The sequence below is a fragment of the Pantherophis guttatus genome, chromosome 1 (assembly GCF_059756535.1).
Source record: "Pantherophis guttatus breed Tessera chromosome 1, ASM5975653v1, whole genome shotgun sequence".
Lineage (NCBI taxonomy): Eukaryota > Metazoa > Chordata > Lepidosauria > Squamata > Colubridae > Pantherophis > Pantherophis guttatus.
In genome coordinates this window covers 47,248,827-47,276,346 of record NC_142063.1, presented here as the reverse complement: position 1 = coordinate 47,276,346, position 27,520 = coordinate 47,248,827, and the positions used below count along the sequence as shown (strand labels likewise).

Sequence of the window (27,520 nt, the reverse complement as noted above, 5' to 3'; positions counted from 1 at the left end):
TGCCCCCAATAACTGATCTGTCTGGGGATAAGGCTGGAGTAGGCCTCTGCAGAGGTGGATTGGAAGAAGCCTTGTCAGAGGGAGGAGCGTTGGTAAGGGCCTCAGCCTGGTTAGGGTTGCCCTGTAGGCCAGAGGCTTCTTGGGCCTTGTGGAAGGCTTTATGGCGCCTCTCCTCTTCCCGCAATAGCTTGAACGAACTAGGCCGGGAAGAGGTCCCTGTGCTAACGGCCCTGGACTTGCTGGGGCGACCCTTAGAAGTCCCCTCTTCAGGATCCTCCACCCGGGGTCTCTTTCCCTTGTCGTGGGCCTGGCGGGAAGGACGTGCTTTAGAGGCGTCTGCCATCTTGGATTGCTAGCCATGCAGTTCAAAGGGGCCTACTTAGAAGTTTTAGGGATCCCCGGTACTTGCGGTTGAGTGGGTCGATCCTCGAAGCAGAGTCCTTGGAGGAGTCGCTAGCCTGATGGCTAAAAAGTGTGACTTGCGGCTGGAAGAGGGTGAGCGCTGAAAAAGTGCCTGAGATGCGGAGGAAAACTCGTGCCTAAAGTAGCTGCAGAGCTGAAAGGCTCGGTCGCAGCGCGCCGCTGCCGCTGTCAAATTCAAAATTGCCCGGAACAGACCCCAATGTTATTCTGAAGGGGTCTGCAATTAGGACCTCCGCATTAAATTTACCTTGCGGGAAAGCCGGGAAGCACGGCAGAGCAAGCTCGTGCTCGCGCCTAAATTAGCTGCCACACGGCAGCCCAGCCAGAATATTAGCAACCAAAGCCAGAGGAGCAAACAAAGAGAAACCAGTCCGTTCCGAGTCAAAAAACCAAGTTAAATCTTTAGAAAAGAGAGAACTCTATAGACATGACTTGTCCTGACAGACCGAGTCGAAAAACTGGAGCCAAGCAGGAAGAGGCGGTGCTTAAACCTCCAGTAGACTCGGTCCTATAGGACAACAACCGATGTCATACCCTATGCATGACTGCCGTGACAGCCAATAGAAGAATGGAGCTTAGTTATGTAGCATGACGCTGTATATTCTGCAATATTTACATTTTTGGTAAACTCATTCAATGAATCCAAGCTCTGCAAGCTAAATAGGAAACCTTCGTTTGGTTTGCAAATAATAATATTTAAGATTCTAACTACCAGTAAGAATGAGTCCTTACATTTAAAGAGCACCTGTCATTTCAGATCCGTCATGGCAGCACCTGTTAGCGGCATCCACTCACCTGCTGCCTGCCACGTCCCTCATCTTGTTGTGTCACTGCCGCATCACCAGTCATCCCATTAAAGTGAATGGGACTGTCGGTGAGTCAACAGCGGGTCAGAGGAGGAGCCAACTGAGGGACAGAGATGACATTTGCTCTTTAAAAATTATGATTTAAATCAAGTTGATTTAAATCAAGCCTTTTTACTAGTGATTTTAATGATTTAAATTGTGATTTAAATCGATTTATTTAAATCAAATCCACCCTGCCTCTAACCAATATTGCTTTATTCAACGAATATTTAAAAAGTGTGCCTTGCCACTGAATTTATAAAATAACAAATCATTCCAAACCCAAGAAGCATTTCTTTTACTTATTATTGCAAAAATGAAAATAATGTTCATAACTAGAAAAAAGCTGTAAGAATCAACATTAGTTTACAAATGCTCATAAATTCCCAGAGCTAAAAGGATTTTAAAGTATAATTTTGGGAGTACAGGTAGTGCTCAATTTACAATCACAATTGAGACCAAACTTTGTTGCTAAATGAGACATTTGTTAATAAATTACTGGAGTTGTTAGGTTAGTAACACAGTTGCTTCCCCATTGACTTTGTCAGAAGGTTGCAAAAGCTGATCACATGACCCCCGGACAGTCCGGCGGACACTGCAACCGTCATAAATATGAACCAGTTGCCAGTGTTGCCAAATTTTAATCACGTGACTATGGGGATGCTGCAATACTCATAAGTGTGAAAAATGGTCATTAAATCACTTTTTCAGTGCCACTGTAACTTTGAATGGTCCCTAAATGAACTGTTGTAAGTCGAGGACTACCTGTTATTCATTTGCCAGGCAGCCTTCTTTTGGACAGTAATAAAAACTACAGATTAAAAACCAAGTTTCCAATAGAAATACTGAAAGAATTTAAAACCACATTGCTCATTTAATGAAACTGTCCAACATGAAACCCAAAATATTGCTATTATTCTCAATTAAGACAAATCTGTTAATTGGCAAGAGACTATCAATTATGAAATATATGTTTAAAATACATGCTTATATTTATGTTTTCCACTGGGAAACTCCACTAGAGAGGAGTAAGCAACACTCCAAGCATTGATAGCAACTTTCTTTTCTTTAAAGGTAACTATCAGAAAGGCATGAGACTACAGCTGTGTAACAGGTTGTAGCAAAAATATCCTATCTGGCTTAATTCATAGTAGACCAAACTTATTCATATGCTCATCCACTTACTTTTCTTTTGTAACTTTTGCTATTCGCAATTCAATCTATTTTTCCCTTCCAGATCAGTTCTGTAAGATTTTTTTCTTGCTGTTTAAGTAGAGACTGAATCTATATTCAATTTAACAACTCTCGTAGCCTGCTCACTTGAACAATGTTCTGTCTATCCCCGCATAGCTAAACCTTAGGTTTAATACAACTTGTTGCACTCAAATATATCAAAAAGGCAAACCAATATTCTTAGAGTTTCTTAAAACATTTGGATCAAACATCAGGAATGACAAAGGATAAATAAAAGATGCTTGAACAAGGGAGGGGGGTGTTCTTTATTATCACTTACGGCCGAAGCTCCGAGGCCGAAAACACCGCCAGTCACAGCGCCGCCCGCAGAAGCCTGACGGGACGGCCGCTGGATGAGTCACGCCACTACACACAGCGAGCCGGTAGCCGCTCCTGCAAATACCTCCGTTCCGGCTCGCTGTTCCACACGGGAGTCGGGGAGCGATCCAGTCAGCCCCGACCTCCCCGGCAATGGAATAACCTTACCGGATCCGCCCCTCAGGGACAGAAGCCGGCAGCAGCAGGCGCAGAAGCGCGAAAGTCGGCACGACCCAGCTCCCTGGGCACGAAACCGACGAGCAGCTGATAGACTCACAGGAACTCAGAGAAACCTAAACTTAACCGAAAAAAAGGAGAAATAAAAAAGGGGGCTAATCAAAAATAACCAAAAGGCCTAACGCAACACTCAGAGCACAGAGAAAATCCTCCCAGTGTGTCAGCAACTGAGAGAAAGACTGGGGATTCGGGTGCAAAAGGGGGCGTGGAGAGAGCACAGAGTGGGTAGATAAGTAAAAAAAAGTTCTCTCAGTTGCTGTCAGATAAGAGGATTTTCCCAATGCTGGAGTGTAGTAGCAGCGTTCTGGAAAACATTAAATTACTGAAAAGTTTCAGCTGAGCAAAACTGAGTCTGAACTGTCAAAAGAATAAAAGCCTTAAGAGAAAAAAAGAAAAGAAAAAACATTAATTCAAATGCTAGAGATTTTGGGTGTTATGTATAACTTAATCCTGGCTAAGTTTTGCTTTTTTTATTATTTATAAGCTTCTATTTTAGGAATTACATGGCTCAAATTCTGAATAAAGATAAATCACATTTCAAATTACAATTACATTTTGCAACAAAAATAAAACAAAGCAGTTAGGGAAATAACAACTTTGGATAGCAATAGCATTTAGACTTAGACTTATATACCGCTTTACAGCCCTCTCTAAGCGGTTTACAGAGTCAGCCTATTGCCCCCAACAATTTGGGTCCTCATTTTACCCACCTCGGAAGGATGGAAGGCTGAGTCAACCTTGAGCCTGGTGATTATCTGAACTGCCAAATTGCAGGCAGCCAGCAGGCAGCAGATGTAGCCTGCAGTACAGCACTCTGACCACTGTGCCACCATGGCTCGTCAATATAAATAAAAAGATAAAAAAAAATTTAACCATTTTACCACTACAAATGTTATTAAAGTCAAGAAATATATAAAGAAGTAAAGGAAAATCCAGTGGAAAAATCCAGTGGTATCCTTTGCTTCTATGTAAACTTTATTCATAAGGAAGGCAAAGATTTCCTAAAATTGTTACTCTTTTTTTTATTTTTTCCTCAGCTTACATCCATCATAATATCATGGAAATTAGAGTTCATAAAGGAATTATTCAAATATAGTATAGGTAGTCCTCGACTTACAATCACAGTTGAGCCAAAAATTCAAATTGTTAAGCAAGACATTTGTTAAGTAAGTTTTGCTCCACTTATCTTGAAACATTTGTTAAGTGAATAGCTGCAGCTGTCAACTTAGTAACACAGTTGTTATATGAATTTGGCTTCCCCATGGACTTTGTCAAAAGGTTGCAAAAGGTGATCACATGATCCTGGGACATTGCAAACATCATAAATATTAACCAGTTACCAAGCATCCAAATGTTGATCACATGATCATGGGGGACTCTGCAACGAATGTGTGAAGAACAGTCATAAGTCACTTTCTCCAATGCCACTTTTCAAATGTTCGCTAAACAAACCATGGTAAATCGAGAGATACCCGTATGGTATGCCACATTATACATTTTTCAAAACATGGTTCTGAACTCATAAAACCAATTTATTTACAATATTTCTATTCTGCCTATCATTTGAAGAGTTAAGCAAACAAGATTAATAGTTCTGGACAAATAAAATAAAGCAATGCCTAATCATCTCTTCAAATGGAGTCTGTGAACCAAGCTCAATAGTATTTTGATATTTTACAGTAAAGTGCAGTTAAAATTATCAGATTTGTAAACTTACATGTTAAGTACAAGAAATAAAAAAATGCTTTTCTTCCAAGTATGGAAAAGTATTTTTCAAGGCTTAGTAAAAAGAAAAACATTGGTAATGCATCAAGTTTCAAGGTTGATCCCAAAAGTATCAATGCATATGTCACTGAGGCCATACATTCTAATTTTATGAATGCTAATTAACTGAGCTCTGCAATTTGTTTGGTCATCAATTTATGAATTGGGATTACTAGCATCTTAGCACTGTTATAACTAATAGCATAAAAAAAGAATATCTAGATGCTTGGCCTAAAAATGAACACATTCTTTGTTGATGTAACTTGAGTGTGACATAATGTTCCCAAGCCAGCACCTTATATTTGAGTTTAACTAAAAGTCCTCAAACTCATATCCCACCTAATGTAGTCAAAGTTGCTGAGAATCATAGAACTTGTATCCCCTGGAGGAACAGAACTGTTTCATGGCCTAGATAACACTATCTATGTGGAATGTGTTGTATAGATAGATAGTTCTCAATTTATAGTTGCATCATGACCATTCGAAGTTAGGCTGGATTTCAAAACATCTACTAATCACTTATCCTTGAAAGCGACTATCACATACACACACATACACACACATCACATGACTTTGGACGCTAAGCAACCGGTACACATTTACAACTGACTGCAGCATCCGACAGTCATGTGACACAATTTGAGAGTTTTTGCCACTTTCCAGCAGAAAATAGCAAAAACCACACATTGGATATGCTGGATTCAACTAATGATGTGATTCACTTAACAACCATTTAACAACAACAGTGAATTGCTTTACAAACATCATAAAAACAGTCATAAAATTCAATTCAATCACATGGTGCCTCAACTTACTATTACGACAACTTACAATCATAACCTGGAGCCCAGATTATGGTAATAAATCACAGACTACCTGCATGCTTTTTTTTTAACATAGAGGATATATTTGTACAATATATTTTTATACTGGTTAACCTAACCAAAGTTTACTTAATTCATTTTCTAAAACATGGTAACACGTGAATTTGTCCTATTTCTGGATATCAGGCTAAAATAGGGTGATTAGTTTTTGGTTCAGTGTACTTCAGCGTAACGTGAACATAACCAGCGCCTTTTTATTTAGATGTAAAAAAAAATCAAAACAGCTAGCAACTGCAATGCATCGTTTTTTAAAAAATTGAAAGTGCAAACTAGAATCTTGATTTAAAGGTATTCTTTATTTTTTCCTAATAGTTCATATCATGACTAAATCACCTTGATTTTGAAGGTAATACATCCACTCCACTTATAACTTAATATCACATTTTAAAAACCTTCATCAGTCTCTCAGTAGGAGACTACAAACAGCTGGAAAAGATGTTAATACAACAGAAATAAGAGTATCTGGTTGCTTGATCCCAAAGGAAAGTGGGACAAGAATACAGAAAGTCAACAGCAAAATGTGTTATACTTGCATTATTCCTTTCTTCAGATATTTACACACACACACACACACACACACAAATCCAACACCAAAGAATGCTCAAAATAATCTACATCATTTGCTTCAGCTTGTTGAATATCAAATGTCTTTTCCTCAAACAGGGATTACCAAATAACTCAATAGGTTATTTACATTTACTAGCATTTTGGAGAAAGAAAAATGTATGTGTGTGTGTGTATGTATGTGTATATGTATATATATGTGTGTGTGTGTGTATACATACACACATATATAAATCAAAAACTGCTTTTGATTTTAAGCAAATGTTACTGATCTTAATACCATGCACTTTAAGACTTTTAAGCAATAAAATTTAAGTCTGTGCTATGTGTCACAGAAGGTTGAAAGTACATTAGATTTGATAGAAAGGAAGCATCAATCATAGTAACACCATATGTACTGCACAAATATCATTCATGTGTTGCTTCTAACGCAGCTGTGCAAGATTCAAACATTCCTCAAATCACTCTTAATCTCAGCTTTCACATTTTACCAACAAGAGATACCATCTAATAGAAATACTGGTTTGTCTCAGAAGCAGCTACAAGAAGATTCAGATCATAACAGATTCAATAAAAGGTTGGATGATATAATTCAATAACTAAAGGAATGGCAAGAGTTCATTCTCCAATCAGAGAGAACAAACTTGGTATAAAGACAGTCCTACATTCAATTTTTGCTTCTTTAATGCGAACAATTAGGCAGCAGGTGCTTAAACCTGCAGATCTGCTGCCAGTGATAAAATACTGACCAGAAAGACTAAGTACATGGAAGCATCTTCTGTAAAATGCAATTCTGGATGGAAAATCTGTATATAAGCTATTTATCTCAACTCACAGTTTTGTTTTTTTTTGCAAAACTTAAGACTTTCACTTCTCCTCAGTTCAATACTTTATCCAAATTTAAGCAAGCAAAAACCCAAGCCAAAAACATATTCTTTGATTCCTAGATTTTTTCCCATGGGTCAATCTGTGAATTTTACTGAACTTCAGATACAGATCTCACCAGTTCCTTGCATGGAAGCAACCCAAAATAAACCAACATTACAACAGATGGTTATAAATGAAATATTAATATAAAATCTTAATATAAATACAGTAAATTTACCGTCTAATAATAAACAGAAAACTGCAAGATTGCAAAGATCTGTGCATGCAACATTAGACATAAGAAATCAATTTCTTCACATTCAATTAAAGTGGAAGAGAAGCAAAAATTGCACAGATATAAAGCCAAGCATAGTATTCAACTCCTTCTATGTGATTACATGCACCTGGTATGTCTAAAAATCATCAGTAAAACAAAATAGAGTATATTGGTATCATAGAGATATATATAACATGGAATTTTAAAATGCATACTACATATTTACACAAACAATATCTTACAGCTGTCTATACAAAAAAAATGCAATGTTTTATGAATGAACCACTTGAGATCAAATACTATTTCTTCAAATGCATGGAGCAATACTGAGTGAGAGAGGAAAGAGAAAACATAGAACTGCTTGATCCATTTTAACTAGAACAAAAAACAACAACCCCAAAACCCAAAGTAGTAATAAAAATTAGAAGACTAAATGGATTTTACAGACATTATTCCAGCCTCACCTGACTTCTGTCTTTGTCCACTTTCTTAAAACATTTATTTAATGACAGATTATGCCTCACAGAATTTTTCCATCCAGTAGGAGCATTTGCAAAATAAGGGAAGTGTTCCAAAATCCAGTTGTATATATCCTTCACAGGAAGCCGCTTGTTTGGAGAGTCCTCAATGGCCATAAATATGAGGCAGCTAAATGAATATGGTGGTTTACAGTTAGGGTTCTGCTTGGCATCATAGGGCATGTCAGCATGAGCAGGAGATGGAGGGGTATCATCATCTAGGTCTTGAACTGGGCTAACACTTCTTAAGACTGAGTCCCCAAAACTTTTCAGCAAGTTCTTACTCTCATGTAACCAATTCAAATTGGTAAGTTCTTCATCTTCTATAGGATCTTTTTCCAGTCGAAGAGTAGGCAAAGAAAAGTCTAAGTCCTCCTCATCCTGTAGAGTTTTTGATAGGTCACCATCTGTGTAACACTGGCTCAGTCCACTGGAAATGGTAATTCCCGAGCCTTCTGGCTTCTTACTAGGAGGCATAACTGGACCCATTTAGTCGGAGGCTCCTAATAAAATAAATCCAAATTTAAAAAAAAAAAAGGTTAGGTAGATAAAAAGAAAATAACATTCAAACAACTTTTCCTAGCTTGTATTAGGGCCTTTTACGAAGTCTAGTGGCTATGCACCTTCCCCACACACATATCCAGACTGACACAAGCAATATTCATAGAATAAGACAACAATGAAATTTTAATTTTTGCAATAAACATTATTGTATTTTTTGAAATAAATATTTTTTAAATATATTAATTTTTCTGCCTATAAACAACAAAAATAGGTTGATGTCCTTTTAAATCAATGCTTTATCCATTAACTTGAGAAATATCAATTGTACTTTCTCCCAAACTAGCATATCATATGGATTCCAATATCACTGGTCATAATAGCGGTTAGTGTTTGTAATAAGCATACAAAATTGAGAGCTTAAGACCAGTTGCTTCATGTTAATTTCAGCTGTTTCACTTCCAGTGTGAGCACAGCCACATTATAATTATAGCCTCTGTTACTTTGGCTAAACACACAAACAGGCAAAACTCCATGTTTACACACACAAACACACACACAATTTACAACCAAGCATTCACTCAGCTTCCCAAAGAAATTGCAATAAAATTTGTGGTATGCATTCAGAATTAACTTTTAGTGATCTAAATACAAGTTAGAGAAGCAGAGAAAAGATGCATATACAGAAAAAGAATTCAGCTCCACAATGACAAATTTAGCTGAAATTACAGTAAACAATGAATGTGACAAGCGTGACTTAGAAGAAAGCATGAACAGTGATGTCATACACAGATCAGTAGATACTGTTGTTGCTATACTGGGCTCAGAGAATAGTATGCAAAAATAGATCAGACTATATCACATTTTAAAAAGCAAAAGGCACCAAAAGCTAGAAAATGTGTACAAACAAATAGCCTGACTATCTGATATGTGTTAGGGAAATATTTGAGAAAGTATTACAAACATTAATTAAACCTGAATTCCGCTATCAAGATTAAGCAATCAAAGCCACATTTTAAGTCGTTTACTCTTTATGTGAAACAAGTTGATTAACAATGATTCATTATTTTATCTCTTCAATCAATATTCCATATGTTACTGTCATCCCCAAGATACTGACCACCACTCCACTTCAAGGTTTTTACATACTGGTTTATAGTAAGATAGAGAACGTGTAGGCTAAGTTGCTTGTGTTAGTTGTATTTATGCCACATGCAAAATTCCATGACACTGGTCTCTTTTGGCAGTTTGACACATATGCCACAAATATAATTAAAGTTCAAGCATGTTCATGCTTCACTATAAAACTAGGATCTCTAAATTAAAACACAGTAGAACCTTTGGTCACGATCATAATTTGTTCCATAACTTTGGTCGCAAACCAATTTGGTTGTGACCCGAACCTAATTTTGGAAATTTGGCGCTTACAAAAAAAAAATGGTGCGGAAAGGGAAATCAGCCATGATTGTGAAAATCATGAAAAAATGTGAATTTTTTGGTCGCAAACCGATTTGGTCATGGTCAGAAGCGTTCGTGACCAGAGATTCTACTGTAATGTAATTCTTTACAGAGGTAGTCTATATTTGTTTAATATAGACATTTTTAGCCATTTGACAGAATTAAAAAACAGTATGTATCCTGATTAGTTCTTGGATAGGAGACCAACTAGAAAACCTAAAGATGCATGTTAGATGTGGACACTGAAGAAATCAATCTAGAGAAGCAATGTCAAAACTTTTCTGTATTATTGACAAAAGAGTTGTCAATTAGTTTGATATCTGAGCTTCATTCAAGGAAGGCTTTACCTTTGTGCAACTTTTCTAGAATATATTTTCCTTTATTTATATCAATTACAATTATGATCAGCATATATTATTAGTGTAGTGTTAGTGCATTAGATAAATTTTTAACCCCTATATAGTGCAACATTTTTATATAAACTCATCAAACATATAACCAGGCTTTCTTCAATGTAATGCCTTCAGCATATACCACTTCTAAAACTTCTTAAGAGATAGTCTTTGGGGAAGATTTTGAGCTTAAACAACACTCAGCAGTTGAATTTATTTAAAAAAAAATATGCAAAATTATTAGAAGCATCTTCAATGTAAAAAAAAATCACAATATTTTAATATGACATGTCAAAAACCTATGTAAAAGGCTTGATGTTGTTGTTTCAAAACATTAAAAAAATTATAATTACATACGAAGTCATTAAGGTGAGTTGAAGAAAAAACACAAAAAGAAAAAAAGCAAGATTCTTAGAGATAAAGGTTGAATAAAAATGAAGCTGAAGCTGAAGGAAAATATTAAAATAGTTGAAAAAAGTTAAATGAATCTATTTCATACCATTCTACTAATGAGAAAATGTATTGATAACACTTAAAGTTCAACAATTAAGAACAAAAATGTGATTAAGATGTTCTTTAAAATTACAAAATTGGAAACTATATATCCCTCATTTGAAAGAAGGGGAGGGGAAATAGTGAGAGTACCCGTAAACATTGCTCAATAAGGTTTTCAATGCTGTTTCAATGTGAAGAAATGCTGCCTAGTAAAGACACTGTTAGTACACTGAAACATGGAAGCACTGAGGAAGGGAGATTACTGCAACGTGTATCCCTAAAACATTAATCTCACCGCCTTTAGTTGAAAGCAATGTAGCCAAATGCATTCAGCACAGAGAACTTATATCCCATGAGCAAGCTTTTAAATAGGAAAATTATATCATGGCTGACAACATAATTTAATTGCTCTGTTGCTATGACAACATGCTGCTCTCTTTCAGTTTAATTTGCTTACTTGCCAGCATTCTCCCAAAGGACTATATAATACCATCAATTTTCACAGAAAAACTAGGGACTTCTTTCTAAGAGCTTATGTTAGACTGGCAACTCTTTCCAATTCTATATATACAGGGTCAACTTCATGGTTTTCAACATGCTCTGAGTTAATTAAAATTATAACCCACCAAACAATTTATGTTTGGATTAATAGCCACAACCACTTTACTACATGTTTTAAGCATGTGATTTTATTTATATTTATGTAGAGTAAAAGCCATTGAATACCACATGAGAGACTTTGGATCATGCTGGAAATGTCTCATGGATTCTAATAATAATCATTGAAAAATATAACTTAATGAGAAATGTTGTGCATGGCTGAAGGAGATATTTTTTTTGAAATGTGCATTATACCATGTACATTTCAACATCAACAGCTTGGAAACTATAAGAAGTGCCTCCTTCGTGTGCACAAGGATAAGTTTCCAGAAGCGATGCAAAAGAAATGCTTAAGTATTTCTAGTGTACCTACAGTAGTGTAGACCTAACTGTACAGTTTTGAAAAAAAGTTTGCAGCATTTCAGTTGAAACAACAATAATTTCATAACTTAAGATGAATTATGGAAGAAATTCTAGTTTAGATTTACGTGAAGGAAAAAAAGTATACAGAAAAGTTAGTTTTAGAAACTCAGCTGAGTTTTCCTCAGCTGAACTCCAGCTCAAAGGAGTAACTTGCCTGCCATTTCTAATTAACAAAATACACCTGGGCTGAAGAATTCTAACCAAACAATTACATACAAATTAGCAACAAATATTTTGTAAAGAGGTAACTCTAGCAGATGCTCTCAGAATTTGACCCTAGTGTGTGTAAAATGAACGTTATTGCTGCTTGAGCACAGCCACTGTTTTTAATATTTAGAGTTGTAAAACTGACACAATACACAAAAAGGAAGAATTACTAGTTACTATTGTTTCTCCAAATAACTTACATCTATGCAGTGGCATATATTTGAAAGCTACATTTGAACGGATATATATTTAAAGAAATAATAAAACAACGGGCCAATATTTTTAAGTGAAGAAGAGAGCAGTCAGGGAGACTGCACTTTGCCTACACTCCCTACTGTACTTGTCAAAAACATTTGAAGGGGAGAAGGAGGCCGCTGATTGGTTGGGATTCAAATCAATCAATAGCGTTGCTAGGCGACTAGAAAACTGCACTTATGTCTATACAGTGCCATTTGCAGCGAACATACCTTACATGCTGGTCAGATATCTTAAACCTTGCATTGGCCTATCTTCTTCTACACCACGCCATCATATACGCGCCCCCCCCCCAAAAAGCTTAGGATCTATTTCTGTAAAAATCATTTCAAAAACGTGCTGTCTTAATGCTAAAGCTCATTCTACTAGTTTAAAAAAAAACAAAAACAACGATGGGATTTTAAAACTTGGGAGAGAAAAAAATGCTTCCCCAAACTACAGGAAGCAACTGGAAGCTATCACTGTCGCAAAAAAATGATGATTACAAATGTTGTAAAGGTTGAGTTCGTCCTCAAACTCCCACCCCCCCAACTTTAAAGCACAACCCCAACTCTACTCGTCAAAGGTCTCATTTGCTGCTTTAGTTCTGATAACAAAATTACATTCGTGCCTGCAAACTCGGCTCGACCCGCTTCACCTGACAAAACACCAAGAGAATTTACATCCCCTTATTTCCAAGACGAACAGGAAGTTGTTTTTAGACATTCCGAACTGATTTTACTGCGTCTTGCGCCCAATTCACCTTTTTTCTTGTCTCTCTTGTGCTTTTTTTTTTTTGCCCCCCTTCTTTTGATTCCAATGCAGAGAATCTTACGCAATCTTCCCAGCGAAGGAATTACGGTTGAAATGAAAGAAGAATCTACACAGAAAGCAGAAAAGACAAAACGCCCCGACCATATACTAAACACACACGCGCGCGCACGCACACACACACACACACGTATGTTAAAAAAATCTAAACTTACCTGTCCTGGGTGAGTTCTAGATTTTCCCCGCCGCCTTTCCCTTGGTCATTATGCAAACTTTTCATCCGATGGAACAAGGCATTGCTTCCTCCCCCAGCCTGAAGCCAACAATGTGGCCGAAGGGAAAGAGCGAGGGGAGCCCAGAGCCGAAAAGGAAATCCGAGGCGAGCATGGGACCCTGCTGCAGTTTCACCCCCCCCGCCGCCCCTCTTTGCTTCGCTTCAACGCTCCAGCCGTCGTCTCCCCTTCCTTTCCTCTCTTTCCCCCCCTCCCTCCCAAACCCCCCCCGTCTCAGCGAGTAGCGGTTTGGGTCGGAGGTGCTAGAAGAAGGCGAAATTGTTTCCACTGCAAACAACAAAAAAAAGGCAACACATGACCGCGGGGGGGAGGGAAAGAGGGAAACGTGGGCAGGGCCAGCAGAGACTAGCCGCCACGGAGGGAAGGAGAAGGCAGGGCTAGCGGAGTGGGTGGGTTAGAAAAAAAGAGGGGGGGGGCTTTATTGCTCCGCGACCCTAATTGCGAGACAAGCGCGGGGTTAGGTCGGCGTTTCCACCCACGCGCGCGTTCTCCGCCCCGCTCTCGCTTCTCCCCGCTGCCCGGCCAGAGAGGCCTGTGTGAGCCCTTCAGAAATTCTCAGGCTGCCGCCTCCTTCGGCCTTTCCTTCCACCACTTGGAGAGTCCCAAACGCTGCACATGCCCTCCTCCTCCGGTTGTTCTGACTGGCTTCTCCCTTTTTCTTTCCCCTCCCCACCAGCCTACGTGGTATGTGGGTGAGCCTGAAAGTCACTTCAGGATGTGTGTGTGTGAGTGAGAAAGAGAGAGAAAGAGAGAGAGAGAGAGGGAGACAGCGCGCCACCCTTCCGCGTTAAAAAAAAAAATTAAAAAAAAAATAGACAGTTTTGCCTTTCCAAAAGTGCAACTACGAGATAGCACCTGCTCGCCTCTGCTTAACGAAAAGACGCACGCAGGGAGAGAGGTTGGGGAGGTGGGGGGGAGGGTTGGCATCTTAAAAGACAACACTTCCTGAAGGGTCAATTCAATTCTGAAGTAAGTCCCCGTGAATTCACTAGACCTCGCTCCTAATTAAGTAAAAACTAATAGGGATGCAGGCAATAATTCTAGGAATTGAACTGGGAACAAGCTGTATCTGAACACAATTGCTCTGCCCACCTGACTGTCTTACCCTTGGTTGATGTAAAAATGTTTACCCAATGTTGACGTTGGTTGATAACAGAGAACCGTAAAGTTTGTACAGTCAGATTAAAATGTAGCTGGCTAGTTGGTGGTGTTCCATGTGCCCCGTAAACAAAACCAGTGGGACACTATGACACTTGACTGCTTTTCTTCATTAGGTGTATAAAGTGGCCAGTTGGAAGATCAAAAAGTCAGAGACAGACTCACAATCTCTCCAAACTGTAGTATGGTTTGTTTCGTTTGGGTTCAACACAATTTATGAACTCTTGAATGTTACCATAAACTAGAAATGGTCATGTGGTTCAAGTTGTTTTGGTTTCTGGTTTTCAGAATCCCTGATCACTGAAATGAAAGTGAGGCCTCTCAGGTTGGCTTCATGTAAATGCAAGGGCAAATAGAGATCTTGTGACATCTCAACTAAGGTCATTGAAAAACAAATTTTTTTTTCAGGTGAATCCAGAGGTCCATTCTAAAGTACCGGTATATGAGCAAAATACAACTTTCTTATTTCAGCCCTCCCACATTTGATGTGATTATTACAGACAATTTCACCTTTACCCCCAAATTAAGAATGCATTTTCATATTGGAAAAAGAATATTTTATAGGTATGAAAAATGGTTCAAGAAACTGATATTGACTGAGGTTTGCCAACTACAGAGCAAATAAGAAACACAATATAATTATATTAAAATTTTACAAAATGAGGAGGGCTGCAGTCTTGTTGGAATACTTATTCCAATATGTGTACTTGGTTCAAAAGTTCATAATCTGAATTAAGCAGACACATGTGCTTAATGTGTCTGTGTTCACAGACTGCTGCAAACTATGCATACTTCATCTGATCGTGTTTTATTGACTAAATTACAACTAGCTATTTCTTACACTGTACTACTTTTATAAACCATAATAATCAGTTCACCTAATACATTATGACAAAAGTAGGCACACACAATGTAATGTCTTATCAACTTGTCTGTGTTTCTGGGATGACATCTGAAAAAGCTTTCAAGACTTATCTAATGGAGCAAAGATGGCTTATATATCACTATATTTTTTGCTTTGACTAAAAAAATGTGAAAAATGGACACTGGAAAAAATAATACAATGGAAAACCAGGAACAACTGAAAAAAAAGGAAATAAAACATGGTCCTATAAATACTTGTCTGTACATATAATCTATACATAGATGTGTACGTAGATCCAAGTTTCATTTTCTTTTTTGTGTGTATATTTTGTTTTTACAAAAACAATTTTAATTGTGTAAGTCCCTGCTCAATGAAGCTATAGGCGTAACCCTTTTGATTTAAAGATAAAATAGTATTTTGGAGTACATGGGATACTCACATGGCACCTGTCCATAATTCCTCAAAGCAGCTGGTATGATATGACTGCTTTTTGCAGCTACAGATTAATCCAAAAGAAAAATTACGGAGTTGCAGCCAGATGCTATCTGCATCAGGAATAAGATAACTTGCTGTGGCCAACTCACCATGGCCAACGCATCATTCCACCATTTCTTTGATATTAGTATAACTCTTGTCCCGCAGCAAGTGGTCCTGTGGTGAGTTGTCCTGCAGCAAGTTGGCTGCAGTGAGTTGGCCGTGGCAAATTCTTGTAGACTCATCTGCATCATTGTACGCTAGAGCACCTCTTTGCCTTTGAATCTGTAGCACTGTATAATCTTAATACTCATCTCAGAGTAAAAAACACGATGCAGTGGGACTAATTCCCAAGTAAATTTTATGTTCATTTATTTTAATAGTAGAATTAAGCCTAGCATGAATTGTGTCATGTAGGTAATCAAAGAAAAAAAGAAAGACATTCTCAACTTAATTGGCTCAAAAAACATTAGAGAACTTTATAAATGATAAGGTTATCATTAGTTACTGGTCATGAAGACTGTTTTGTCCTTCAGTATTGGAACAGTGGCAGAAGTTCAACAGCATTCTAAACCATAGTTTATTTAATTATGTTTTATTGAACGAACTATACATCAAAATGAGTTTCACAACAAAACTATCATAAATTACAGTTACTTAATTCTGATAACACATTGCCAGAATTAAACAAGCCACGATGTAGCTGATGTGCTGTAGGAATCAGATGAGTTTATGGATATGATTTGTTTGGGAAACGAAGCAGGACAGTGTTGTTCTTCGGGCCCTATTTAGAGGCTTCCAGAAGGCATCTGGTTGCCCCTATGCAACAGATTGCTGCATTAGCTAGGCTTCCGGTTGGATCCATGCATTTTTGTTTCTTCATAGAAACATAAGAAACTTTCATAGAAACATGCTTCTGCAAATCATTTTTTTTCAGAGGCTTTTGCATAAATGGATGTAACTAATATATTTCATTGTTAAAATGAATCACCACATTTAAAATCATTGCAGCATTTAAGTTTCTAAATTACCCAAATAAATAGTAACATATGATAACAATCACAGTAATCCAGAGACAAGGCTGAATAGGTCTGTGAGAATACTGTATATTAAGTATCATTTGCTTTCCTTCTCAGTTTTATGACTAATAACATTAAGATATAACTTCCTATGAATCACATGGTGTGTATGTCCAGCACAGTGGCTGAACTGAATTATTGATACTTAATAAGAACTACCCAAAGCCAATTCAATATATCCAGCCAATCCTTGTAACCTACTTGTGAAAGGAATGAGTAATTAAAATTACAGCCCTTATAAAGCAAAATGCCATTGTTCCTTTATCCTTGCTTGCCCTGCAAACATGCCTGTTTATCTAAAACTAAAGCAGACCTTGAATTATTAAGTCAAACAATGCTTATCTCATGGCCATTTTGCTGTTTTTAAAATACAACCCAAGTTACCAAATGCTAACCCAACCCACAGAAACACATATACTCAAAGCATTCTGAGAGGTCTTTCAGAAAGAGATAAGTAGGTAAGTCAACAAGAGAGGAGACATTCTCTCTCTGTTTGCGGCTGATGTCAAAAGTCAAGTGTCTAAAAGACACCCACACCCACATGTAGGTCAATGTAACAACCACTGTTTTCAGTGGCAATAAACAGGAACTCTTCAGGGATGTTTGGGTGTATTTTAAAAAAAAATGTTTAGCTAGAAGAGTTAAAAGTGGCATGTTCCTGTGGTAAATAAGGTTTATGCCATTTGATATTTGAGGCAAAATTGATATTTAATTTTAATGAGATGAGGGAAAAGTTCTAAAACTAAATAAAGCAACAGCAGAAAGAGTCCTACATGAGTTATGAGTCAAATTAATCTAAGAATGATTACTTGGAAGTTATGTCACACTAAATAATTTTGCATATCATGCAAAGCCCTATTGTGGTTTGTTTGATTTTCTTTCAATTTGTTGATAACCCATTCAATTCTGGATTATTCAGTAAATGATTAAACACACCATAGCTTAGAATTATATGTGAACTAGAGTCAATGAGGTTTATGTGGTAAATTATGATTAAGAATGACATCCTCAGTATTCCAATTGCTGACATTAGTCCCATGTTCATAACTGATTATCTAAAGCAGGGGTTCCCAACCTGTGGGCTGTAGCCCACTAATGGGCCATTTCTGTGGCCTACAACCAGGCCACAGAAACGGCTGCTGAGCCCACATGTGCATCCTCACTTATGTGAGTGAGTGTGCGCATGTGCACGCATGCTCCATTTAAGTGAATGGCATGCACACATGCATGTCGCTTACCTAAATGTAGCTGCACACACACGCTTGCTGACCACCCACATGGAACTACCCCCTTGCTCCCCCACTCACTGGTCCTCAAAGCCGGAAACATTGGGGAAATCTGATCTAAAGCAATTGTCTTTGGATATCATACTTGATTTCATCCTGTCCTTTCAGCCCATGTCAAGCTTTCTTCATGCATACAAATAAAGATCCCCCCCCCCCCACGGAAGACATAATATGTATTTTTACACAACATTAAAGCATTACACAACATTAATCCATTAAAGCATTCACTTAAATTATGCTTAACATAACTTTGCCAAGGAATACTTTCTGTCAAAATACTTAGATGTGTATTGATGCCTTTTCATGCCATTTATACCACTTGTTGATATAGGACAAAACCTGAAAGACAATTTGATTGCAAAATTGTATATTCTTTTCTAGAATATACAATTTCTTTTCTAGAACATACAGTTGCATTAGTGTAAGCAGCAATATGAAACACATATTAACCTTCACATCAGGGGTGAAATGCTACCAGTTCGCTCCAGTTCGGGCAAACCAGTAGTGATAAAAACTACTGGTTCGGGCGAACCAGTAGTAAAAAAATGCTTTAAAAAGGTAAAAAAAAATATGGTCATGCCTACTAGTCACATGACACCTGCCCAAGCCACACCCACCAAGCCACCCCACAGAACCGGTAGCAACAAATTTTATATTTCATCATTGCTTCACATTCTTTTTTTCTCATATCAGATTGAAGTTACATCAATATTCTGATTATTAACAAGTTGGAAGGTTATAGGAACTGATGGAATATCCACTGAATAATGGCAAGCAATAGAAGAAGAAACAGGAAAGGTTTTAACCAAGCTATGCTAGCAAACCTCATTGTCCTCATGAGAAATTTATATACAGGTCAGGAAGACATAGTATATACAGTACATAGCAAAACAAACTGGCTCCAGGTTGGTAAAGGAGTGTAACAAGGCTGCATATACTCCCCTTATTTATTCAACCTATATTCTGAATATATATTAAGGGGAGCGAATTGGAAAAAGATGAGCGTTGTTTTAAAACTGGAGAATAACCTGTAAAGTACTAATTACACTACCCTGATAGCTAAGAATGCAGAAGATTTATAAGCCCTAGTTCTAAAAGTCAAAGAGCACAATGAAAAAACTGGAACTAAAATTAAATATAAAGAAGACCAAATTAATGATAACATGTTGAACAATCAACCAAATTATAATTGGCAATGAAGATATCAAAATGGTGGACAGCTTCTCCCATTTAGAATCAACCACCAACAGAAAAGAAACAGGCAGTCAATAAATATGCTGCCGTGTTTCCCCGAAAATAAGCCCCTGTCTTATATTTTTTTGAACCCTGAAATAAGTGCTTGGCCTTATTGCCATGCACTCAAAAGCCCAATTGGGCTTATTATCAGGGGATGTCTTATTTTGGGGAAAACAGGGTAGCACATGGTAGAGAAGCTACAAGGTCATTGGAAAAGATATTCAAGTGTTGTGATGTATCTATATTTGCAAAGATCAAAATTATGCAAGGCATGATTAGTGACAATCTATGGAAGTAAAAGTTAAACTTTCAAAAAGCAGGGTGGGAAGAGTATTGACATTTCTGAAGATTGGTGTTGGATAAGATTCTTGAGAGTACTGTGACGAGCCAAGAAAACAAACCAATGGATTGTTGAACAAATCAAGAATTATCATTCAAGGGACAAATGACCAGGCTCCAATTTATCCTACTTCAGACATTTCGTACAAAGATCTAGCTGTCTGGAAAAGCTTCTAATATTGAGGAAAGTGGAAGGAAAGAAAAGAAAAGGATGATCAGCAACAAGGTGGATGGAGGCACTTATAGTGGTGATGAGTGCACCATTGGAAAACCTGAAAAACCAGCTCAGGGACAGATTGTCCTGAAAAAAAAGTCTATGTGATTGCTGACATTTGAAATTTACTTGATGGCACATTATCAATCAATCCTGTATCCACACAGGTCTTCCTTTTTTCTTTCTAGTAAGAATTATTTGCAATTACACCTTCAGTATCTGATGTATAGCATATAACCAAAATTATTCAATCACCTTAATGCTTTCTTTGAAGGTTCATTTGATTTATCATTTACACAAGATAATGCAAGCAAAATTTACGAAGACTTAAATTTATGGAAAAAAATATCATAGCAGATCCTTAGCTAGCACACACAAGGTTACCAACTATCATAAAAAACAAATTATATGTCTGCAGTTTGTACATTATAAAATGATTTTCATGCAGTAAAGAAGCTGTGAAGTGTTTTCTATAATGGTCTCCTACAACCTACTTAGATGAATATTGCTAGTCTAGTTACATGTCTTCCCACTTTTCAGAATGAAAAGCTGTACACTTTGCCCTAAAATTACATACTTGTGGCAGACTGTCAGTAAACATTACAGACCTAATCAAGAATATATTGACTCATGAATGATGGGGAAAATACACACAAATAGTAGCAAAATGGAAAAGGCAAAACAGCAACAACAATAACAGCCAAATCACACAGATTTATGACACAACATTTGCCTACACAGAGATTTTGCCAAGAACTCAATTATGAACAAGTTCTCACTTTGTCATTTCCTCTGAAACATATAGAATATCAGCCACCTGATTCAGGTACACTGGAAAACAAACTAGATTGAATTTTGATAAATTATTTTGTATGGAGAAATGTCTCTTTTCTTAATGAAAACAGGTAGCCATATTATTCCACTCTGGCAAACACACACACATACACACAAACCCCCTTGCATCTTAAAGATAAACAGGACAAACATATCCTCAATGAAACCATAGTTTAATACATTGTTCTGGAATCCACTGTCTTTGCAAAAGTCTTGCTAAAGTGTACTCTGTCCTTTTTTCTGGGTGGCACATTTTCAAGTGATTATTGATTAGTATAATGACCATATCAAATAAAATAAGATAAAATAATAGTGTACTGAAATATTAAAAATATTCAATGAAATAATCTAGTAAAATCATTCCCTTGGCAGTTGATCCCAACCTGATCTAGATAAGAAGCTCTCAGTTGAATGGAAACTTGGCAGTCCTTCTTACTGTCCATATGTAGCTTATTGATGGGGGTCACATTTCCAAATGTAGATGTTGTGCTGCAGCCATTCATCATTTTCACTGTCTAGCGAAATCTATGGACTATAATTAATATCTTGGAATAAGTTATTCTTGGAAATAAGGATGATGGCAATGGAGGCCATTCCTTTGTTTTATAAAATGTCAGTTTTCTTTTTTTTTCTTTTTTTAGTTATGTAGTTTTATTTAACTATAAAAACACAAACAGGCAAGGAACCAGCTGAATATTAAGAAGACATCCAGGAGCATATTAGCATTCTTATGAGCACTATATTGGTGAATCCAGCGCTAGAGTGTAAACTAACTACTCATGTAAAGGATCTCTCCCCTGCAGCCTTCTAGCATTGCTTTGGGAAAAGTGAATAGTAGAGAGGAAAGGAGATAGCCTGTACTGCCACTCACTAGTCACTAGTGAATGAACACAATTGGAAGCAACCTTGAATATTTTAACGCTCCACAGTGAAAATTCATATTGTTTGGCTGAATAAAGGCACATATATAAGAATGTGCAGCCAGAAACTAGTCTCTTTTCTAAGCTGATTTATGAAATATTTTGTTTATTTTTCATTAACAAAAAAATAGAATTTAATCTTTTGTTGACAGAGCCTGTTGAAGCAGAAGTACTGTGACTAGCACTTGAACCTTATATATTTTGTTCCAAACCTGGAATTAGATCAAAAGTATATAGATCTAGGATAGATGTACACATTTTACACAGTACTGTGATATCTATTTCATGTTACACATTCTAATCTGCCATTTCATTCTGGTGATATTTTCCATTAGCTGTATATTTTTATGACAATTATTTGAGATAATAAAGACTTTAAAACATTTCTGGCAAAACCTGCTCTATCTAAATTTCCTTATAAGAGTGGTTTCTGTCACATAGATGACAATAGACAAAGGATGTCTGAAGCTGGCCATAATGGGAAAGGGCACCTTCGCAGAAAACAGCATTGAAACAAACAAACAAACTGGCAGGAAATGCTCATCTTCAAATATACTTCCTGTATCACATGATGATTATCTCAAATCATTGATGTATAGTCTCAGACAAATATTGGATTAAAAAGAAAAAGACAATACTGTGGCAACAGGAATGTGCAATGGCATGCTGTAAACATTTTTAGTACCTCTTTTTTCAGAATTATGATGCTTTTTGTTTCAGTATGAATACTGCATACTGTAATTTGCTCGTGTCTCTGAGTAACAAATGCATTTGGCAAAAATATCACCTTCGTGATTCCTTATATATGAAAGGTAGCCTAAAGAAAATGTAAGATGCAATAATGAAATGGGAGTGATCCAGTACGATCATAAATGAAGATTAATTAGTCACATTTGTAATTCCTCCAGCTGTGTTACAGGTATATTCATCCCAAGACCGAACAACCTTTTTTCTGTCTAGCACTATTTTCCCTCGGGGATAATCTATTTGGGTTGCTGTATGGATAAGGCTAATGCAAGTGGGGCCAAAGATTATCTTGAAGATCTTTTCCAGACAGGATTTAGTCCCAATCTGAACATATTTAGTCACTCCAAAGGATAATCTGTGTCGGGGGGGGGGAGAGAGAGGGAGAGGAGAGAGAGAGAGAGCCTTTTTCATACCACTGAATATCATCAAATTTGTTACAGATAATTACAATATTTTTGGAAGCATTTGAGAGAGCTACAGGAGGACTACAGAAAAAACTAGGTACTAGAGGCTAACTCTATTGGGGATAGGACTAAACCTCTCTTAACACTTTAGGACTTTAGGCAGATTTTGCTTTTGCTGTACTTAAATATTTGCAAACCATCTAGAGATACACATGGGTATTGTTTGCATCATGCCAAAAATGGTAGGAAACCCCCCCCCCCCCCATCTCTCTCTCCTCAGATAACAGCTCTTCCTTTTAAGGAGCAGAGAATAAGGAGAAGACACTTATGAAAGATCTGAATGGATCTTTTGCAGAGAAATTTTGAAATTAGGTTGAAGGATACAAGAAATTGATTCAAGGACTACATGTGATTCACTCTTGACTTAAGTGCTGGCCTGAAAGAAAAATTATCCTTCTCATCTTTAATTTGTGATATATTAATAGATTTCTAAACCACCGCATTTGTACAACTCGATGATGTACAAGAATGATTGCAAACATGAACATAAAACAGCCACAATATAATAATCACAATGTACTGTAATAAAAAATTAGAACAAATAATTTAATTGGAGAAATATAAACATTTCATTTATTTATTACATTTCTATAGCACCCTAGTGATTTTGGGTGTTCAAAATAAATTTAAAAACTCCATCCATTTGGTGTGGTCTCAGATATAATGGTATGCATGGGTGACCTTGAGGAAAGGGGAGAAGATGCTGACTAGAAATAAATCAGATTGGAAGGGAAGAAGCTTTCACTTGAAACAGTGAGAGAAAAACTAAGGAAAGACCCATCCTAATGGAGCAAGTAGTTAAAAGTAAAGGGTAGGAAATTTGTCCTTTCAGACTTGCAAGATTATGTTAATGTGGTTTTACAATAAAATAAATTTAGCTCATCTGATCAGGTTTCCTTGCTGGTGTACTAGGGAAGGCTGACAAAACCTTGTAGTAGAAATTTTTAAAATTGTTTCTGGAAGGATAACTCTAGGCCTAACCTGACCTCCCAGAGAATAATGACCACTTTCTTCTGGCCTCAGGTGACTGCCTCTGGAGGCCATTCACTGGGAGACTAGTGGGCTTTGTTCTGCAGTTGTTGGACACTGTGAGAACTGATTCCAGACTAGATGTCCTTGGGTCTTATCCAGCAGGACACTTTTTAAGGTTTTATTCCCTTGGAATATTCAATTTTATTTATTTGTTTGTCATATTTAAGAACAACCCATCTCCCTCAACATTACTGAAATTTTTGGAAACAACTAAAAATTAATTCAAACAAGGCTTTGAAAAAGCAATGTTTTAAGACACATTCCTCCTGTATAGGATATACAACTATATGAGCATGATTTCCTGGGACAGGAATGTCTTAGTATGTAATTGTTTATTGTTGGGTATTTTGGTTACCATATCTAATCTTGTTTCCATATGGCAAGACTGTAAACCTCTAAAGATTGATTGACGATTGGACTGACATATAAGCCTAGTCAAATAAATAAATGCATACATGTGTTTCTTAAGTTATTCTCTCCACTGAAGTTGTTTACATTAATTCTTATTAACTAGGAGTACAATTACTAGCAAAAAAAATCTGTCTTCAGTATAGTTGAAACCTGAGGAAGATAGAGAAAAAAAGCAAACTGAATTTAAATTTGAACTTTAGTCCAAATCAAGAATGTTTATAACATCTTTTCTTAATTTTATATTTAATGTACACTCAACCCTAATGGAAGCCTTTGTTCAGTTATACATCATCTTTGTGTTTCTGTCTGTGTGTATGTATTCTCAGTAATAAAAGGAAGATATTATCATTTTCTTATGCTTTCTCTAGTTTCAATTTTTAAGCTGTAACCCTTTGACATAGATGTTCACAGAAGCAGGATAAGACATATAATGTCACCAAAAAAAAAAAAAAAAACCTACAGAAAGGCAGAGCTTGCATCATGATGTCACATTTCATCATTTTGACATCACTGTGGTCAGGCACAGAGCTTGAACAGTGGAATGTTGAATTAATACACAATACACAGCAATGGCTATAAGATGTTACTTGCAGATTCTGGCTCTGATTCAGTGGGGTCATTCTGCTTTTTAATATCCTCCGTGCACTCTCAGAATTTGTTCCCGGTTTGGAGAAATCCTCTAGGTAGAACTGTTACACCCATAGCAATCAGGAAAAGTCATTATACAGATTATGTTCACTTAATGGTGGGTGTAGGCTAATATTCTCTTATTTTGTAATGGTCTTCCATGGTCTGTTATAAAATAGGTGATAGTCTAATTGATATCAACTTTTAGCTACCACATAGTATACTTCATTCAGAATTATTAAAGATTCATAGAATATAATGATTGGAAGTGGCTTTGTGCAGGATTCTGATCAGCAAACACTATCCTTTTGTATGAGATTTTATCCATTCTCTCAGATGTTCTGAATCCATTTAATAGTTAACCCATTTTCCATGCTCCAAAAATACATTGATCTCCAGTATAGTAGCCTATATTGGGGAGAATTAAGGTCAGCACATAAAGTTTTTTTCTAAAGTGTTTCTAAACTACCATAATGTGCTTTACATGGGGCTGGCCTTAAAGAGTATCCAGAAGTTTCAGCTGATGCAGAATACAGCAGTTCAGGTATTAGGTGTGCTCCTAGAATCATACCTATTATACCTCTGCTGTGTGAGCGGCATTGACTGTCAGTTTGTTTTCTGGTCCAGTTCAAGCTGATGGTTTTAATCTTTAAAGAACTTCATAGTTTCGGACCAACTTATCCGAGGGACTCCTCTTCCCAATTACATCTGCCTATTCCATTAGATCTGGCAGAAAAGACATGTTGCGCAGTTACCATCTGCCAGGGACTTACATTTGTTGGGTTCCAAGAGGCGGGCTTTCTCTTCTATGGCATCTGCCTATGAAACATTCTTCCTGTCGCTCTCAAATCAGATTAGCTCCATCCCTACTATCATTCCCGAAGTCCCTGAAAACCTTATCTCCAGGAAACTGGAGATATTTTTAGATGGCTCCTTCATAGTAAGTTGATCCTTTTACTCTGTGTGTTTTGTATATTTTAAAATTTTTAGTTTTTTAAAAAAAATTAATTGATTTTTAAATATTTTTATTTGCTATTTTGTTGCATGTCACCCAGACTCGTTTTTTGTGAGATGGGAGGCTATAATAATGTGATTAATACATATTTTTATATTTTCTGCAGATGTTTGAGTGGATCTGAGCTTTCTGATGCCTCCATCTTGTGCAAAGATTTTTTTTTAACCGACGTTTAAAAACATCATTTGCTCTTCCTATATATCTTGGTTCCTTTTCCTGCTAAATAAATGAAAATGGCAGATAATCTAGAAGGAGAATAGAAGAGTCTTGTGGTAGAAAAGAAGTCTCAGGATCCCTATAATGTCAGCAATAGCTACCAACTCTTCGCCTTAAAAAAAAAAAAACAACCCAAGAAGCATGAGAATTACTGGACCAGCATTGGATGAGACAAATGGGAGGGAGAGGGGGCTGAAAGCAAAGGCAGCTCTAAAATGAAACAGTCTACTCTACTACAAACAAGCTAACTGCCAAACTGTCATTTTGCCATGTGGCTGAACAGAAGGCCCGTGTAATGACAAGCACCAAACTCATTTAAACTTTGAAAAGGTGACTAATGAGCTCATTCATCCTGCCTATAAATTATTCACTACAATACTGACCCCACTGAAGACAAACTGCAAAGTAAACTTTAAACTCAGAAATCAGGGTGGAGTAGGGGGCTCCGAGGAACTGAATTTAGGCTTGCAAAACAGTTTTCAATAAAACAGATTCTAAGCCCACTTCTGCTCTTTTATCTGGACTCATTCTTATGTGTACCCTTTCTTTAGTGTCTTTAATTAAGTTAAAGTAGGCCCAGCTGTTGCACATTTATTCCTCTGTTAAAGAAAAGTGGATCTTCTTCCTCCTCCTCTTCCTATTAGGTATTATAGGCAACCATAAAACTGTATAAAATGCATTAAATTATGTTATCCGGAATGGCATGAATGACCTTAAAATGAAACCCTGCTCTACACACAAAAGTATCATATATGCACACCTGATTAATGAGAAGCACCACAACTAGGAAGAAAAAGACTAAAGCGACAGTTGCTTTCAATTAGTTTAACTCTTGATTACCCCATTTTACATTTGCTTCAGCTAAACTGGAAATATCTGGTGGAGAGAAAAAGTTATACAGAAATGTCATCCTACCTGGATTGGTAACAAGTTTTTCATGATAGTTTACACAAATAAAAAAAAGGAAAACTATTAAAAATAAATGAGAATATCCCCATTTTTCCCAGAACCAGCATTTCCAACTTCCTTATTTACAAACAGGTACATTCATCCCTTTGTTAATCTCAAAGGAGCTGTCTATATGCTTTACAATTCATCCAATTGTAGTAAATGATATCAAAGCATTTATTGTAACATAGCTGTTTGGGGCTTTGTGTAACTCCACACCAAATCAGTTCCAAGTTCTTCTTGCTAATTTATATAAACAACTTACATGCCTTTAGAAATTACCATTGAAACCTTGTGTTAGTTAATGTGCAGAATGCAAAATTGAATAATGAACCAGTAGGCCAAAATCCA

The 27,520-nt window shown here is 36.9% G+C and overlaps 1 protein-coding gene across 3 annotated transcripts in view; it reads right to left on the bottom strand.

Moving 5' to 3' along the window:
* Positions 1-14,030, bottom strand: part of FOXN3 (forkhead box N3) — a 181,184-nt gene extending 167,154 nt beyond the window's left edge. For all 3 annotated transcript variants that reach the window (XM_034418302.3, XM_034418303.3, XM_034418304.3), the window contains exons 1-2: positions 13,227-14,030; positions 7,877-8,433 (exon numbers count right to left, since the gene is read on the bottom strand). In XM_034418302.3, coding sequence (XP_034274193.1) covers positions 7,877-8,419 — 543 coding nt within the window. In that variant the 5' untranslated portion in view covers positions 8,420-8,433; positions 13,227-14,030. The remainder of the gene's footprint in view (positions 1-7,876; positions 8,434-13,226) is intronic.
* Positions 14,031-27,520: the final 13,490 nt, after the last annotated feature.